Source organism: Daphnia magna, linkage group LG1, assembly GCF_020631705.1.
Source record: "Daphnia magna isolate NIES linkage group LG1, ASM2063170v1.1, whole genome shotgun sequence".
In the NCBI taxonomy this organism is placed as follows: Eukaryota; Metazoa; Arthropoda; class Branchiopoda; order Diplostraca; family Daphniidae; genus Daphnia; species Daphnia magna.
In genome coordinates this window covers 12,981,528-12,998,486 of record NC_059182.1, presented here as the reverse complement: position 1 = coordinate 12,998,486, position 16,959 = coordinate 12,981,528, and the positions used below count along the sequence as shown (strand labels likewise).

The window sequence follows — 16,959 nt, the reverse complement described above, 5'->3', positions numbered from 1 at the left end:
TTCCCCTCCCTCTAATCTGCATTTTAATTTAAATTAATGAACACTTAATCATGTTGACTCCCAAATTCCTCCAATAAGCGGCTTTCGTGTAAGTGAAATTTATTCTTCCGTGTCTCTGTCAAGCTTTATCAATTTCTTGTCTTCATTTTCAACGGCCGTTGAAAAAAAAAAATCTTTCTACGATACGTTTGTGCTCTCGAATTTTCCCCCTCCCCCTTCTCTCTACACATATCTACACACGAAAACTTAATTCGACGGTCATTCTACCCTCATGTAAAACTGGAAATAAAGAAAAAAACAAATAAAAGCAAATATAGAATGTTGAAAAAAATCAATTATTATTAATGCATCATCTTGACGTTTTTTTTGATTGGACAGGACAGAAATTGTCAACATGAAAAATGATAATTTAATGGTTAAGCATAATAAAAAAGAAATGTAACAATAAGCTCAAGAAAATAATAATTTTCATTTTTTAAAACTTTATGAAGCAATCACTTTGGATTTGTGATTTTTCTCCATTTCTTGCTGCCGGACACGAGTGTAGGCAGCACTGCCGAAGAGTACTACCCAATTGGATATCCACCAAAGGAACGGCTTCACTTCGCTGTACCAATAGGTGGCCAGCACCGTCTGAGCACAAGCCTTTGCCGTACCGGAGATATTGTGTGTTAAGGGTGAGGTCACTTGAATTTGCAGACCAGTGACGTAGCCGATGGCAAAACCGAAAACACCCCCCGCGACCATCATTGTCCAAAAGGTCAAATTACTGTAGCCCTCGAATGCCATCAACGTCGGCAATTCCCCATTGAGCAACATCAATGGCAAAAATAGGAGACAGGCATTCAGGTTGTTGTAATAACCCAGCAGCCAAATACTTTGGTCGACGAATGGCAATACTTTTTTGGTATAGATGGAATTGAGCGATACGAACAGGGAGGCGAGTACTCCATAAATGGTTCCCGATATCGATAGGGATCCTATGTATCAGTATTATTCATTAGGTTTTGTATCTGATACTGAAATTATAATTGATTCATGACATACCAGCAACACCCTCTTGGTCGACACCCAGCCAGAAACCCCCGACAATGATGGCACAACAGATGAGGGCACTAAAAGATGTTTTTTCTCCTAAATGTTTGTCACAAAGTACATTATTTTCTGAAAAAATTTTTATGAAGGAATGGTGCTCACCCAACAAGATCCATGTCATGAGAACGTTGAAGACTGTAGTTAGTGATCTTCCAATATAGTAGAATGCCACACCAACATATTTCAAGCACAAATTGTTGAAGGAAATCATGGCGACAAATACCAAAGACAATGGAAGAACCTGCATTCATAGATTTTTTTTAAATACCATGCTTGACTAGTATGATGTTTTTAAAAATTTACTTTGAGCATAACTTGTACATCGAAGCCAAGTTCTGGAAATTTTCCAAAGTTTGGGAAAAACTTAGCCCCAAATGCTAGAATGGCACATAGGGCGACTGTGACAACACATTGAAACCAAGTGACAAACAGTGGGGCATCCACTGTTGTTCCATTGGTGCTTCCACTTAAAAGAGCTTTATTGATAAAAACTAATGAAATCGACACAGCCCTGCAAATTTTAACACAATGAAATTAGTGAATTGGAAAGTGGTTTGTTATGAATATCAGAATTACCAGTATACTGTAACGACTGCAAATATTCTCAGGTACTTTTTCAAAAGAGATTCTTCCGCACCAAGTTTTTCCATTTTTCTCTTTAAATTTGGCGAACTTATTGGTAAAGACGAGTATTGCTGACGTGGATACATCAGAGATTGTACCCAACTTATATTGTACAGCTCTCGTTAGCGTCGTTTAGCGTATGACCAGGTGCGGTGGTTTTCTTGGGAATTTTAAAGAATGACAGCACACTTTAAATTCACGAGAAAGAATGACTGTCGTTGTGTTATTGTACATGTGGCACATATCTGTGCATGCTGTGCATATGCTTAACAAAATTCCAACCATTATTTTGAAATACTGGGCAGATGGCGCTGTTGTTGGTTGTTGCAATATTGCTCTCCCCCTACGAGATGGCGTTGATACCAGATTTGGATGACAGCAGACAACTTTCTCAAATTTTGTGTGATTAAGAAGAGAAATCCTTTCAAGTTCTTAGCTTTTTTGTTATCCAAGTTCATGAAAGGTTTTAAACATGTCCAGAAACTTTGGGTCAAACCTTGGTCAATTACACTTCAAAATTGTACTCCTCGGTGAAGGTTGTGTCGGTAAAACATCACTAGTCCTGAGATACGTCGAAGATAAGTTTCACGAGAAACATTTCTCAACAATCCAAGTAAGTGCAACGCAATTTCGACATTCTATTAAAAAAATATAAATATAATTAAATGTTGCTGCTGTCTTCAGGCCTCATTCTTGACTAAGAAAATAAATCTAGAAGGACAACGGGTGACACTGGCAATTTGGGACACTGCTGGTAAGTAAGGTTAAATTTTGTCTTATAAACACTATATTGACATGTGTCACTTATCTGTCAGGTCAGGAGAGATTTCATGCACTGGGCCCCATTTATTACAGAGATTCTCATGCTGCCATTCTGGTTTATGACATTACTGACCAAGACTCATTTGTAAAGGTAAAGAGGAATTACTTTTGTTTTTATGATGGAAGAGGAAAACACACTAATATTACATTACATTATAAAGGTTCAAAATTGGGTCAAAGAACTCAAAAGGATTTTAGGAGATAAAGTAATTTTGGCAATTGTTGGAAATAAAACAGATTTGGACAAGGAAAGAAATGTCCCAGCAGATGAAGCATCAGAGTAAGTACATGTCATATACCAATGTAAGCTTATTAGACTAATATCTTCAATTAAAATTTTATATAAGGTATGCCAAATCGGTAGGAGCGACACACTACCAAACATCAGCAAAGACAAATCGTGGTATTGAAGAACTTTTCTTGGACGTAACCCAGCAGCTTTTAAGGGTGGCAGAGAGCCAGAATCAACTCAACAGTTCCACAAACCCGACTAGTAATCGTAACCAAGAAGTGGTTATTGTTGACGATAATCCAGCCGCCAAAAAATCTTGTTGTGGCTAATTTTCTTTTTATTTGAATTCCTTATACCCCACTAATTATTAAATGATTGTTTCTTTATATCATTATTCTTCGTTTCACCCAAAGCTTTTGAAACTTAGCTTCGGAAATGTTCACTTAAGTCAGGAAACCTGTGGCATCGCATTATCCGGGTCATGTGTTGGCGTAAAAGCAATCATGTCGTTATAGTCACACTGTGACGGGATACATTTTTTCTTTTGTAATTATCTGATGGAATGTTGTATTATTTTTAAAAATGAAACTTGAAAATACAGATTAAATAACACTTTGCCCTCTACATAACGCTCACAGTAACTTTTTTTCCGAACAGATTGCCCTGTTTCACAGGGCCAAGGTTGTCCAAAAGGTGAATGAACCATCCCGCACTTCGCTCTTCATTATTATGGACAGGAAGACCAGATCGTCCTTTCGTTTCGTGTGGGCTTAAGACCGAAGCGAAACTGGTCTTAGGCTGTTTTCTCTTTTTAGAAATATAGCCTACTCAATGTGTGGTGTGCGTGTATATTTTCGTTTGGTGTTCTCTATATTTTTGTTTTGGATTTCTCCCCTTCCCGTTTGCTCGAGCAAGGTTCAGCCCTAGAGCTAAAATTTATTGTTCATGTTATCCATACGGAAATCTATCGCTAGATGGCATCGTTTTAGCAGTCGGCGTTTCGCGGTTTGTTTGCAAAATATACAAAAATTGGCGGCGATTTGAAAGGGCCGTAAAGACTTTGGCACATGTACGTTTCGGTTATGATGATTGGTCATTAATTGTATTCAAATTAAACGACAGTGAATGGCATAATCCTAATGGCTGCCTCTCTGGCACACCCAGCGACCTCCCTTTCCTCCCCCCAGTGAACGGCCAGAGATAGCGTCGAGGGTATGCAGCTCCTCCCTCCTTCCCCTTCCTATTATAACAACCCAGAGAACGTTCTCTCTCTCTCTCTCTCTCTCGTTCTCTCTCTCTCTTACTTTTTTTTCTCTCCCTCCCTCCATATGTAGGGTTCTTTTTAGGCCATTTCGGCCTTGGGTAGAGCTGTATATTGGCAGCAGCAGCTCAGGGGTTGTTCAACCCTACTCACGTAACTTCAGTCACCAAACAAGCTTCCACGCATTCACTCGTTGTGTGCCATCTCTCAAACTAAGTTAAGGGACCTTATCTTTAACAGGTACGATTCACAGACGTATTTAACTAATAACATTATTCGATCATAAAGTTTAAAATTGAGGTTAGGTTATTGAATTTGGTACGCTGGTTTCGTAAGAAAATTAAGGATGGGAGAGGGTTGACATGGCGTTCATTCGACACGCTTCGAAAAAAGTCTACCCTACTAAATGAAATACAGGAGTGCATCAAAATAAACATGGCGACCGAAAATTGGTCGACTTTAGCTTTAGTGCCATGTTTTCTGGATACAGTTTTTCGAGGAATTGTTTGATGGAGATGCACTGTGAAAACAAGGAAGTAGGCTCAATGAAAACGAAAACGCTCAAACCATTAAGTTTGAGTTTTTGGGGAGGGACTTTGTGCGTATGTTGTGCATTACTGTGTGCGAACACTTTGTCCAACGTTCAATCTCATTATTATGTATATTACCCTCCCTTCTTTGGGACAATGTCTCCCCCCTCTACTGACGCGTGCTGGGAGGGAAAGGGAAGAAAAAAATAAAAAACGAAAAACTTTTCTAACTTTTCCTTTCCCCCAAAATTTTTAGGTGTTCCGGAAGTGAGAGATGCCCAACAGAACCCAGCAGTTTCGAACCCGAAACTATTCGACTTTTAGGATTTATTTTTAGGAAGGAATTTCGTTACAAGGCTGGAGTCTTCGGAGGCTGTCGACAACAATTTGTCGAATAAGAAACCCAACCATTCATTTCGACATCGGAAAAATAAGAAAATGTTCAGTTTTCATAAACCAAAAATCTACCGTTCAGGAACCGGTTGCTGCATTTGTCGCGCAAAATCCAGCAGGTTATTATTTGTACTTTTTTAGCTAATTTTTGATACAATTGTGCAGTGTAATCTGGATCCGATCAAATTGATTGGAGATATGTCCGTTAAAAGGGAGAACCAGCTGCAATCGATAAAAACACCCCTTCGCTCCGCCCCTTGGGGGAAAGCGTTGGGGATGGTTATGGTTCGTGACCCGAATTCGATCGAGGCGCACTCTAACGGCCAAAATGCTATTCCAAAGGCGTCTGTTTTTAAATTTTTGTTTATTTGTTTTTTCGTGTTTCAAATTCAGTTCGAGGTTTACCGATTCGGGGAAATATCAGCCCTATTTTGAAGCTTGTTTTCATCTAGAGGAGGAGCGTTCCGGTGATATATGCAACGCTTGCGTTTTACTTGTCAAACGCTTTCGCAAGCTTCCCACCGGATTGTTACGGCATTGGGGCCATGTCAGTTTGGTCTCACGATGAAGTCGCAAAATGTCCATAATTTATTGTGCTTTGGTAAAATACAGGTAGTCGATGCCCGGGCCAATACCAAAGTCCGTCCTAAAATATCTATAGTGCAAAAAACGCACGAAATAGAGGATGAAGAGGAAGCAGGAGTTGATGACGCTGAAGACGACGACGACATTAAGTTAGTCTCCAAAGTGATTCGCAAGAAACGCCGAGAAAAACGAGAAGAAAAACATTGGAACCGTTCACGCAGTAAGATAACAACCAAATTAGAAAATCAAATGCCCAGCTTTCTCGACCCTCAACTATGGCACAGGTACGTTGGAGGAATTTACGTTAATGTGCAAAAACGAAATTTGATTTCCCTTTTTCCTTTAATTGTTTGACACAGGGAGACAGTGTGCTGTGGAACCATTTTCCGTGGCCCTATGAATGCCATCGTCATTGACACTAATAATTTCCGACCGTGCTTGGCGCGCCGGTCGAGCCGCGAAGAATCCGTTAGTTCATCTTCGCTTAGCGGAGTTGCCAGCCCTTCTAGTAGTGGATCGCCTGTCGCCACTTCGTCGCAAATCCATTTTAAGATGGACACAGACAAGGGGTGTGTTAGTGGAGGTGAATCAGAGCCAGAAACGGTAGAGTTTGACCAGCCGTTTGAGAGCCAAAACGGCCATTCCAAAATGGCCGTGCCGGCCGCCCTTTAGTAAAATGTTTGATTTTAGGCGCGCTTCCTCCTTTTCCGCGACGCGAAAAAACTAAACAAAAACCTGAATTTTTTATACCCAAAATGAACAATAGACCCCAATTTCTTTGACTGGCCATTCCTTCTTTTACAAAAAGAAAAAAAGGAATTCGGCTTTAATAGTTCAATTTCGTTACAAAAACACAAAATGCCCAAATACCACCCCATCCCAGTGTTCATCTAGTATCGTGTGGTTGGTCTTTTTATTCTCTCTCTCCCTCAAAGAGAACAAACACAAATTAGTTCAAATGTTTAAATTTAATAATTAACACTTTGCGTCTCACGTACTTTACAAAAAAGACAAACAAACAAACAAAAAAAAAGCTGTGTGCGCGTCACTGTACTCTGTGCAGCTTAATTAATCAATAGTCGTGGTTGTGTTTTTTTTTTTATACGACGTTTGTTACTGCAATAAACGAGCAAGTATTGTACCAAATTGGTCTTTGTTTATTTTTTCACGAGCGTTTCAGTCTTTTGAGAAGATTCATTTGAACAGTAGGTTGGTTCAAACGAACTAAAAGATGGTCTTCAGGTACTTTTTCTTCCGTAGGTGGTGGGAATTTCCAACAATCCATCTTTTCCAATTCGTCGGGAAGACGGTGTAAGCGAGAACGGATTTTGTACGCTTCGTGGTGGTTAGCTGGTATCTTTTTTGTTCCATCGGCTGCTGGACGGAGCAGTACACATGGATGACGGTAGGCATAAACATTTCGCAAGTTGGTCAATGTCTCTTCGGTCAAAAAGACGACTTTCACTTCACGCATCAAAACGTAATCGTTTACTAAAATCTTCCCAAATGACAACTGGTTAGCTGAAGGTAGTTTGATCGATTATATTTTATTAGTACTACTCTTTGATTTCTGATAGATTTCCAATATTCGGTTTCAAAAATGGCGAGTCCTAAAAACCCAAAAGTGAGTTTATGGACTTGCGATTCTTTGAAACTTTGTTCTGTGAGTGATCCGGCTTCATGCGTAGTAGACTGTTGGCGTTTTTCAAAGGTAAAGATAGTGCCGTCCTGAACACATAAAAAATTTAAATCTGATGAATCTTCGGACATGCTCACTACCTAAAACCAATTACCAAAAATATTGGGTTAACCTAAAAGGTTCAATTAACTATGCCGTTTAAGTATAAGGATACCTGGCAATATAGGTCACATACGAGTTGATCAGACAGTTCTCTAAAGGCTCGTACACCTGGATATCTTGAAGGGAGGTGATAAATTGGATTTGGCGTTAGATAATCGAAGAATCGATGATTCAAGGTCCACCAGTGACTTAGAACACGCACGACAGCAGCTCTTTCCTCAAAACCTGGATTGTTACATGTTGTGTGTAACACAAAGTGATTTTCATACAATGCTTGAATAATGAAGTGAGAGATTACTTTCACGAATAACTGGTGCTTTACTATCAGGATGGCAATACACGGTGATATCTGATTTATTGAATACTCGTCCATCACATCGATTTTTGTAAGATTCAATCTGTGGCAACAATGAAACAAATTAACTGTTTTTTACTTACGAGCACTTTGCCAAATATTTTACAATACCTTAACGTTAGTAAATCGAGCAACGTCACCGCGATGAAATTCCGGATGATCTTCCAGCATATTCATAAACAGGGACATTTTAAATTCAGCAGGAGCCAAATGGGTTTTATCATTTTGATCACCACAAGTAACAGTAATCAGCGAAGGATCTGATATGCAAATTAGGGAATGCCATGATGATGTTGTTTTGGTTGGGAGTTTATTCACAGCTGTAACCACACCAAAAATCTGCAACCTGCTGGCTGTGATGTGAATGTCACTTAACTTTGTATGATTAGTTGGGACCATGTACATGTCCTTAACCGTTGCATCAGTTAACTGTCCCATGTTCTTCAACAACTGAAGATTACAATTCCCATCAATTACTATTCTTGGCATCACAAGTTTCCTTTCCACATTGTTGATCACCAACTTCCCCACCACTTTGTGTTTCTTTGATAGAAAATGGCACACTAATTTTTGTGTAGTTGCCTCAGACTGATGTGTGGTTGATGTAGAGTGTTCTCCACTTTCTATACACCATTCAACAAACTTGGCATCTGGTATGCAAGATTTGTAGAATATAACAGAGTTTCTAATCTTCACAAACTCATTCTGATTTAATTTATGAAAGGGAGAATTTAGGCTAGACTTGTTGGTTTGGAATGCTTTACACAAAGATTCAAGAAGAGTTGGTTGTATGTTGTTTTTGTCTTTTTCACTCAAATTCTTATTTCTTGAACTTTTTGAAATAGGGACGTAAGAATTATCCGAGAAAGTACAACCTAGTGATGACATCAGGTTAGAATCAAATAAATGATTGGGGCGCTGTCCATTGCAATAATTGAATTTCACATAAACACCAGGATTTACAGGAAAGGGTGTGAAGTACACATTTAAAACGTAGGGAGTGTAGGGAAGTCGTGTGATACCACCAGGTAACTCGGATCCCAAGGCATCACCAAGTGACGCCTTATCCAACTCACCCATCCGCCCCCCTTTAATAATCACTTTAATCCTATGAAAAATTTGGGAACTCCAGAAAACAAACAAATGCTAACAAACGTCATTCCCGCGCCATTTTTAGCAGAAGATAACTACAAGAGTCAAACTACTTGTCGCTAAAGCCATGGACTACTCTAACTAAAGGACGGGACTCTTCGAAATTTCCTATTCCACCCATGTAATTTATTTTTTATTAAATTCAGTTTTAAAAAATAATTATTGTCTTACCAAATGTCCCTATATTGAAAATTAACCCTTAAAGAGATATTAATTATTGTGTATCAGAAAATCGGGAAATTGGGCGATCCGCCGGTGCCATCTGGGAGCCAAAAATCCTAACTCCTTGCTTGTTTTCTTTCTACAATTTCAAGTTCAGTTGTCAATCAGCAAGATCATGCGATTTTAGTTGATAGATGGCACCCGACAATTTCGAGTTCAGTTGTCATTGACAACTGAACTCGAAATTGTCAACAGAGATTGACAACTTGTCAATCAGCAAGAACTTGTGATTTTTGGTTGATAGATGGCAGCGGCGGCCCGCCCAATTCCCCCTCCTACCAAAATTAAAATCGCAATATCTTCTTAAATGGTACGTTTTATAAAGAAAAAATTAGATGGTTACAATCGCCTTTTAAAGCTGCATTTAATAGTGTATTTTTTATTTTTTCATGAAAATAGCCCACAACTAGAGCTCGGCCCCGCGCCAATCGGGGAGCTTTTTAGTCGATCCGGTGCGGGGATAATCTTAATCGGGGAAGCGATTTCGGTGCTCGGTGCGGGGATATCGGTGATCGGTGCCTTCCCCGATTATCAATGAATAGTGATCTAAATTGGCAGCTGCCCTGCGGCCAACAAGAACAAAATGTGACCCTTGTCACGTGATTCTCGTTAGCCTATCAGAACTCAAGGTCACTGGTAAGACTAACCCCCTTTGGCTGAAGCGGTGCTATCGGTGCATCACCGATTATAGCACCGTCCCGCACCGAAAAAAAGAAATCCCCGCACCGAACTTCCCCGATTCATTTTAATCGGGGAAGCTTAGCGGTGTCCCCGATTAGAATGTGATCGGGGCCGAGCCCTACCCACAACGACACCCTTTAACAAGGCGAGATAGGGAAAGAGTCCCGTCCTTTATTAGAGTAGTCCATGCTCAAGCAGTGTTTCGGATCTTTTTTTTGGGGGGGGGGGCTGAAGATCAGATACCGATAGGTGGTCAACTACAAACCTAAAGATCAGATCAGATAGTCGAAATAAATGCTGAAAAAAAAAGATAAAAGATACTATCTACAAAAAATACCGATCAAGTTCTTTTTTTCATATTTTTTTTTTACCCTGAAGATGAGATAAGATTACATAAGATACTTTTTTTGTGATAAAAAAAAGAAAAAAATTTTGAAAAAAATATATGTATTTGTTGTCACATATGGTTTTAAGATTCACGATGCAATCACTTCTTCAAGTAGCGTGAATTGCATTTCAAAAACATTAAATTGCAAAATAAATCAGATTTTATTCGGTTTCGCTAAGCCGACAAAATGTCTGAGGCTGTACTGAAATTTATGCTGCCATGCCACCTTCCAAGACTGGACGGTGATTAAAGCAATGGGCTCTACGGGAGGAGCCTGCTCCTTTACAGGTGGATGGCGATCCTCTTCTTCCTCACGATTGTCAGCTGTTTGATTTAAACCTTCCATTTCTTCAACTTCGGCTTCTTCATTTAGTACTTTTTGCTGGTGTGGATCCTCTGGCAACTCATCAACAATTCGCTGAAGGACAGGAGCTGGATTAGCTGGTATGGCCTGATAGGACTCCGTTGCAAAACCAGCTTCACTTCTTCTTGAGACTAACTGTCTTCCTCTTTGTGACTTGCCGCTTGCACGTCCTCTGCCACCAACCATGTTAATATCCTAGAAAATATTGTATATTACTCACAAGTCGCAATACGATACAACCAAGGGGATAAACAAATACATACCGACACCAGATGTAACTTAAACAGTGATAAATGCAGAAATGAAATGAAGTTCCTGGATGAAAAGAGGAATAGATGTAGCAAAAAAAAATAATAAGCATACTACAGAGCGAAAAATACCTGTTTGAACAGACAAATGCGTTTTCTAGACAGGACACTTGAACAATTAGGCTGCGAATGCCCAACAAATCCTGAAACCAACAGATTAGTAAAACATGAGCATTAGGCAACCACCTTAATGAACAGTTATGAAAGTTATAGACGAAAATCAAATAGAAATTACCCAAGATCACAGAATAGAAATTACTAGTAGACGGATGGCGGATCACAGAAACGTTTTTACGCGGCACATTAATTTGCTACAATAGCAGCCGACTCCGTAGTCACGGATACCGGCATTACCAGATTTCAATAAATTCTATCCGTGGTGGCGCTCCGTGGATCTGATCTTTTCCCGTTATTGATCTATATTTTCTAGTGCCGAAGATCAAAGATACTTTTTAATACGTTTTTTCCTGGTTGATCAAGATACTGAAAAAGATATCAAAAGTATCTGATCTTATCTGATCTGATCGGATCTTTTCAGAAAGATCCAAAACACTGCCTCAAGCAAGCAATGAAAGCGTGAACTGACATACGCGGTCAATTCTGGTAAAATAAAAAGGAAAAACAAAATGATTTTAACGCACAGTCAAATCTTTAAAAACCTCTTCGAGCGGCTAGTTACTAAAACTACAAATATTGCCCTATAATGAATTATTTATTATGTTAGCGTGCCATTCTATTTCCGGACTCCCGATTTGGATATTGAATAAATGGTATCAAATCAACGAGGTGGTCGAGTGGTTAAGGCGATAGACTCATCCCAGGGTTCATCCGTCATTGGATACAGATACGTTTACGTTTGTCGCTCAAAACCGATACTTTGAGTTGTTATCAACGGATCCGTTTCCATTAACTAATGTGAATCAAATTGCATACGCCACCTTTCTGCTCCACTCAAACTCCATCCATCAACTTCCATGATTTTGTGTTAATTTTTATTGTTTACGTTTATTGTTTATTTTTCGTTTTCTCAGTTATATCAAATGCGATGTTTTTATATTTATCAAATATTTTTTTTAATTTATAGAAAAGGATTGAACTAAGCAACGGTGTGTTTTTTATTTAAATAAGTGTAAATTCTAAATTGTCATCAGTTGACAAAAAAGTGGATGGTCAAACATTTCAGCCAATGTCTAACATCGTTGCTCGCCCCAACACCGTTCACCGGCTGGGACTTGATCATCGCACTTTTGTGTTTTTCCGATTTTCTTCACTCTCCGTTAAAGCAAAGAATCTGGTAATTTTTGTAAAATATACATTTTTTTTACATTTGTAACTACATCTTGCTTTTTAAATGTAGATCCGATTGCTTGTGGACTGCAACAAAAACAACATCGCATCAAAAGAAATTTCATTTGTCTCTTATGGCACCATTTCCTATTTCCAACGGATCAGCTACTGTTTTGCTCCATTTACAGTCGGCGGAGAAGAAATTTTAAATATAATTCAAAGCAAACAATCCAAAGAATGGATCAATACTTTGAAATGGGGTATCACAAATAATCTTATTTCATTGTTTGAATTTCAAAAATTTACTTTTCAAAAGGTTGCCATGCTGTTGCTATGTTCCCCACCTGCAAGGGCCGTAATAAGGGCGAAAACTTTGGAGAGGGGATAAAAATTTAGCAAATTTATGCAGAAATTGCAAACGAAGAAGAGGATTCATTATTTTTAAATAATTTTTTTAAATAGCATAATCTTGAATTTGTGTGATTCAGAAAAAAAAGAGAATAAAAACATATCTACTTGTTTTTAATTCAATTTATATTCGATCTAAAGATATGACAATCAAGACCATGATAGAACGCAAAGAATTTCATAAATTGCTCAAACACCTTAGCCATTCACTCAAGAAAAACTGTAGGCAATAAATTTTGCTTACATATAAAAAGGCTTAAAAAGATACAAATCACTAACTAAATATCTGCTCAGTTGCGCGCTCTAGATCCCAGTCACAAGATGAGAGTGATGCTCGTGCGTTCATTTCCGTTACACCAAGATCCTTTAATCGTCGTATTTTGTTCTCGTAATCTGTGTTGATCGAAGGACCTTACCAGACAACCAAAGTTTTATTGAGTAATATAATGTTAGAAATTCATTATCCTTTCAGAGATTTTTGAAACTCACCTCCTGCATATGCATTGGCCCAATGTTGAGCAGTTAACTGAAAGATTTGTGGTTTATCTTTGCATTGTCGGGCTACAACTGCATCTTGAGGGTCATCAGGTTCTGGTGAGGCAAGTAATGCTTGCAGCGACAGAAGCACAGTCCTTAGTGTCATGGCAGCAGCCCATTGGTGCTATTGGCAAATGAGATATATTAGTTATGCATGATGTTTAACCTGTTGCTTATCAATGGCTTTACTTTCAGAATATCCAGACAGATAGCTCCAGTTACTGAAGAAACATTTGGGTGCCAAATTTTGGTAACAAACCGAACTTTGGGAGGGTTAAAAGGATAGGTTTCAGGAATCTTGATTTCTAGTTGAAATCTTGCACCTTCATACGGGGTATCAGGCGGGCCGGCAATTTCACCTTTCAGCTCAGCAAAGCTTTCGCCGACTAGTTCGACATGGATGGAACACCGTGCGACCTATAGACAACGAATGCGTAATGACGTTGGTAAGGATCAAGGGATTAGAATTTTGTTACGATATTGCGTTACCTCATCGCTATTTAGAACTTCTTTCAGCTCCCTTTTTATACGTTGCACAGCAATGTTTGCCATGACGTAGATTTACTCAGCTAATCGCCTTTTGTAGTAATTTGCAATCCAGGAGATGGTTTTTTTCCTTTCGTTACGTCCCGATAGTTTTTCTTCTGTATACGTTCCCCCACGCCACCTGGTGCGAATTATCATAACGGGAAATCATTACGACAAAAAAATTAAGAAACAATTTTTTTAATTCAAGAGAACACATTCGACATAAATTTAGTAAATTATTTTATTTTATTTGTTCTATAATGTAAGAAATTTTCTTTTTTATTCTACCCTTAGAGCGCTGAAATCGTTACAAATTAAAATTTTTACCCCAGCTTAGATCTGCCACTTTCGTCTGCTTGTTTTTCTTTTCTTTTAGTGTTTAGGAATGAGATAGGAAAGATATTACCTATTTAAAGCTTTGAAATGCAATCTCTGCAAAGATTTCAGATTTTAGTCAGTAATCGACCTATTTTTCCAGCAAAATCGAGCAATCTACGCCAGATTTTTTTTACAGGTGGTAAGTGGACTGGTCGAGGGGGCTCTTCAAGATTACAACCGAGCCGAAGGGTGGAACTCACACCTGCCGAACCTAACATATTACCAGAAGGCAATGGACATCTGATAGGACCGATTTTTTTCACAGCTGGGGTACGGTTTTCAGTCCTGTTTTCCTGCAGTTTTTTCTATCAATTGTTAGATATGTTGTTCATTATCAAGTTTACAGGGTCATGCTTGTCCTTGGCTGCCATTTGGGAATATGAAAATATGAGAAAGAAAGCATTACAGTTCAGACAAAAAGCTACTGGGTGGATCCAAAGACAGCAAAATCTGAAACATGTAACAAATACCTAACAGAGAATCTTGTTACCCATGGTCTCATGGATTGCTCCTAATACAGGGTGAATTAAGAAATCATATGAACCATTGGTGGAATAAACAGACTGAAGAACAGAAGTTATTTTATGGTATCTTGCTGGCAAATGCAACAGTTCTGTTGGCTTGGAGACTTCCTTCATTGAAGAACTTCATGACATTATATTTTTGCTCTAACCCATTTGCAAGTAAATTAGAAGTTGAAAATATTTGCTATGGGTTTCTATCTCTGTTAACCTAAGCTTTATTGTGAAGGAGCTGTTTGCTGGCCAATGGTATTTTCAACATTTTCCCATTACTCCTTTCTACATTTTGGAGCCAACATGTATGTTCTTCAGTCTTTTATGAATGGTAAGGTTCCTCTTAAAGTCGTGCAATCTATCAATCACATTCTTCAATTCTTTTTTACTTAATTTTTTTTTTTCATTATTATTATTTTTTTTTTTTTCATTGTGATCAGCGACCGCACATTCGATGGGCAAAGAACAATTTTTAGGTTTCTACCTATCTGCTGGGGTTGTCTCTTCGTTGGCCAGCCACATCTTTAAAACAGCTTTGCGCATGCCTGGCCTTTCCCTTGGAGCAGTAAATTACAAGTTATTTAATTTTTTTTTCCCTCAAATTTTAAAGCTGGATCTTTGCAATTTTTTTCAAGTCTGGAGCTGTTATGGGTGTTCTTGCTTATTTTTGTTCCCAACACCCCAACGCTTTACTCCAAGTGGCATTTGTTCCTGGTTTCACGTTCACTGCCGATTCAGTGAGTTTTATTTCATTGAATTTTTATGTTTCAGATGATTTTTCTTCTATATTAATTTTAATTCAAAATAATCGATAATACTAGGGTCTGAAGGCGCTACTTTCTTTCGATGCAATAGGTTTGGTAATGCGTTGGAAGCTATTTGATCATGCAGCTCATTTGGGTGGTGCCCTCTTTGGACTGTGCGTAACTTGTGTTGTCCATTACTGTACCTTACGTTGTTATAATTTTTTTTTTTTTTTTAGGTTTTGGAGTTATTGGGGGCAAAAAGAGATATGGGGTCGTAGAGTGCACTTTTTGCAAGTATGGCACGAATTCCGAACAGGAACCAGACCAGACAAATAAAGACATATATATCACCCTGTGTCTATTTTTCCGGAAACAAAAACAAAAACAAATATTAAACCGTAACATTACACGGATCCAAAAGCGTTCGCTAAATGAATGAAGCACATAGTTTTGTGACGTGGCAGTGATATGACTTGAACGTAAGAAAAAGTGATTCACATATGCTGTATCAACTTGTAGTATGCACATGGGCCTGCCTGCTGACCGCATTTCACCTTCATTGCTCACCCCTATTCAGTAGGAGAATTAGCTGAGGGATTTTCATCTGGCAGGTAATGTCGCCAAGATCGGTATAAGTAACGCGTGAATTTTTTCAGCTGACGGAACTTGCAGAACGCGGATCCTTCTGTAGCTGGGACGTGCTGGGTCTGGATTAGAAAGCCTTTTTCACCAAAGGTCTGCTCCATCTTTTGGCGTCGTGAGAGCCTCCTACTTCCGCTACCGTGATTGGTGTCTAGTAAAGACGAAGGCAGTGTCACTGCAAGATTTCTAGGCGAATTTTTTGTAGTAAGTGAATGTGGCGGGCACCAATTTGGATGAATATTCTTAATCGGAAGTAGAGCGGGGATCGGTTTGACTTGTTGGTTGTGCTGCTGCTGGACGGTGACTGATGCAATGACTGATTGTTTACGTTGTTCTTGCTGCTGCAGTTGTTGTTTTTCTTGATTTTGCTGGTGTTGTAATTCGGGGAAAAAACGGAAGTTTCCGCCAGAATCAAGGGAAAGGATCTTCTTTTCCTGTAATCTTGGCGTCTGCCCAGCAACAAATTTGAATTTACAGATACAGACATCGTTATCGGCAAGCTTCTCTGGGGGAAGAAAGATTGCAGAACGTTTCTTCCGGCGTCGGATGGTAGAATTTCGGATTACCTGCTCCTCGGAAACTGCTCCGTCAGTCAGTAACACTGGTAAAGATTTGTCTCGAACGCACAAATTCAATGGCTGCTCACCTACCGATGTGGCTGAATCTATTGGAGAAAGCAAGTGGCAGATTTCCCCTTTGGCCCGCTTTCGACTTCGCGCTCTCGAAATGTTAGCCATTGTGTTATGCTGCTTCCGCACAGGAAACCAAAGGATACGTTAGAGAAATATAGGAGATGCGTCTTCCTCGGAGGATGGCTTAGCAATGCAATGCCCAAATGGGTCCAGTCCACACACAATACGAAAAAAACAGTCTATAATTAGAACGTCTATGTGTAACCTTACATAGAAATGTCGAGTTCGCATTCCGCACGGGATCTAAGCAAAAAGAAATATCTTCATTTTTCTCACGTAGAACGAGGAATTCCATCTGCTTTAAAAAAACGAAAAATAAAGAGTCTTTGGTTAAGTTTACGGGATAAAACAGGCGTGTAATGAAAGACTAATTGCTATGTTACCGCAGGAGTCCTTTGATAACAAAAAATCTA

The 16,959-nt window shown here is 39.0% G+C and overlaps 8 protein-coding genes across 14 annotated transcripts; 3 read left to right on the top strand and 5 right to left on the bottom strand.

The window, feature by feature from the left end:
• Window positions 1-314: 314 nt before the first annotated feature.
• Window positions 315-1,982, bottom strand: LOC116932443 (GDP-fucose transporter 1). The gene is made up of 5 exons (XM_032940229.2): window positions 1,672-1,982; window positions 1,399-1,606; window positions 1,198-1,336; window positions 1,048-1,134; window positions 315-980 (listed from the first exon to the last, which is right to left on the bottom strand). Exons 1-5 carry the CDS (start codon window positions 1,803-1,805, stop codon window positions 484-486), a joined length of 1,065 nt encoding a protein of 354 aa, XP_032796120.1. The 5' UTR covers window positions 1,806-1,982; the 3' UTR covers window positions 315-483.
• A 103-nt stretch (window positions 1,983-2,085) lies between these two features.
• LOC116932521 (ras-related protein Rab-21) lies at window positions 2,086-3,397 on the top strand. Its single transcript, XM_032940281.2, has 5 exons — window positions 2,086-2,332; window positions 2,404-2,473; window positions 2,535-2,632; window positions 2,703-2,821; window positions 2,889-3,397. Exons 1-5 carry the CDS (start codon window positions 2,192-2,194, stop codon window positions 3,100-3,102), a joined length of 642 nt encoding a protein of 213 aa, XP_032796172.1. The 5' UTR covers window positions 2,086-2,191; the 3' UTR covers window positions 3,103-3,397.
• Window positions 3,398-4,112: 715 nt separating this feature from the next.
• Window positions 4,113-6,688, top strand: LOC116932513 (SIN3-HDAC complex-associated factor). The gene is made up of 5 exons (XM_032940275.2): window positions 4,113-4,274; window positions 4,821-5,076; window positions 5,351-5,504; window positions 5,570-5,826; window positions 5,902-6,688. The coding sequence occupies exons 2-5, from the start codon at window positions 5,003-5,005 to the stop codon at window positions 6,212-6,214; spliced, it is 798 nt and encodes a 265-aa protein (XP_032796166.1). The 5' UTR covers window positions 4,113-4,274; window positions 4,821-5,002; the 3' UTR covers window positions 6,215-6,688.
• On the bottom strand, window positions 6,677-8,963 carry LOC116932400. 2 transcript variants are annotated; one of them, XM_045168675.1, is made up of 6 exons: window positions 8,788-8,963; window positions 7,810-8,642; window positions 7,642-7,741; window positions 7,396-7,568; window positions 7,100-7,321; window positions 6,677-7,040 (listed from the first exon to the last, which is right to left on the bottom strand). In XM_045168675.1, coding segments are annotated over exons 1-6 (1,662 nt in total). In that variant the 5' UTR covers window positions 8,789-8,963; the 3' UTR covers window positions 6,677-6,707. The 2 variants fall into 2 exon arrangements, with proteins under 2 accessions (XP_045024610.1, XP_045024613.1); XM_045168678.1 differs by having other exon boundaries at window positions 7,103-7,321; window positions 8,788-8,960.
• Window positions 8,964-10,283: 1,320 nt separating this feature from the next.
• On the bottom strand, window positions 10,284-11,037 carry LOC116932565. The gene is made up of 3 exons (XM_045168788.1): window positions 10,886-11,037; window positions 10,769-10,820; window positions 10,284-10,700 (listed from the first exon to the last, which is right to left on the bottom strand). The coding sequence occupies exon 3, from the start codon at window positions 10,689-10,691 to the stop codon at window positions 10,296-10,298; it is 396 nt and encodes a 131-aa protein (XP_045024723.1). The 5' UTR covers window positions 10,692-10,700; window positions 10,769-10,820; window positions 10,886-11,037; the 3' UTR covers window positions 10,284-10,295.
• Window positions 11,038-12,616: 1,579 nt separating this feature from the next.
• On the bottom strand, window positions 12,617-13,697 carry LOC116932529 (ubiquitin-conjugating enzyme E2-22 kDa). Its single transcript, XM_032940293.2, has 4 exons — window positions 13,535-13,697; window positions 13,235-13,462; window positions 12,998-13,169; window positions 12,617-12,919 (listed from the first exon to the last, which is right to left on the bottom strand). Exons 1-4 carry the CDS (start codon window positions 13,595-13,597, stop codon window positions 12,783-12,785), a joined length of 600 nt encoding a protein of 199 aa, XP_032796184.1. The 5' UTR covers window positions 13,598-13,697; the 3' UTR covers window positions 12,617-12,782.
• Window positions 13,698-13,891: 194 nt separating this feature from the next.
• Window positions 13,892-15,644, top strand: LOC116932454 (presenilins-associated rhomboid-like protein, mitochondrial). 4 transcript variants are annotated; one of them, XM_032940247.2, is made up of 9 exons: window positions 13,892-14,026; window positions 14,088-14,221; window positions 14,298-14,410; window positions 14,472-14,634; window positions 14,702-14,797; window positions 14,907-15,031; window positions 15,102-15,203; window positions 15,288-15,385; window positions 15,449-15,644. In XM_032940247.2, the coding sequence occupies exons 3-9, from the start codon at window positions 14,339-14,341 to the stop codon at window positions 15,546-15,548; spliced, it is 756 nt and encodes a 251-aa protein (XP_032796138.1). In that variant the 5' UTR covers window positions 13,892-14,026; window positions 14,088-14,221; window positions 14,298-14,338; the 3' UTR covers window positions 15,549-15,644. The 4 variants fall into 4 exon arrangements, with proteins under 4 accessions (XP_032796138.1, XP_032796133.1, XP_032796130.1 ...); XM_032940242.2 differs by having other exon boundaries at window positions 13,893-14,026; window positions 14,291-14,410; XM_032940239.2 differs by having other exon boundaries at window positions 13,906-14,030; window positions 14,291-14,410.
• Window positions 15,554-16,940, bottom strand: LOC116932500. Of its 3 annotated transcripts, none has more exons than XM_032940267.2 (2): window positions 16,501-16,940; window positions 15,554-16,434 (listed from the first exon to the last, which is right to left on the bottom strand). In XM_032940267.2, the coding sequence occupies exons 1-2, from the start codon at window positions 16,589-16,591 to the stop codon at window positions 15,782-15,784; spliced, it is 744 nt and encodes a 247-aa protein (XP_032796158.1). In that variant the 5' UTR covers window positions 16,592-16,940; the 3' UTR covers window positions 15,554-15,781. The 3 variants fall into 3 exon arrangements, with proteins under 3 accessions (XP_032796158.1, XP_045024687.1, XP_032796155.1); XM_045168752.1 differs by having other exon boundaries at window positions 15,554-16,420; window positions 16,505-16,940; XM_032940264.2 differs by having other exon boundaries at window positions 15,554-16,940.
• Window positions 16,941-16,959: the final 19 nt, after the last annotated feature.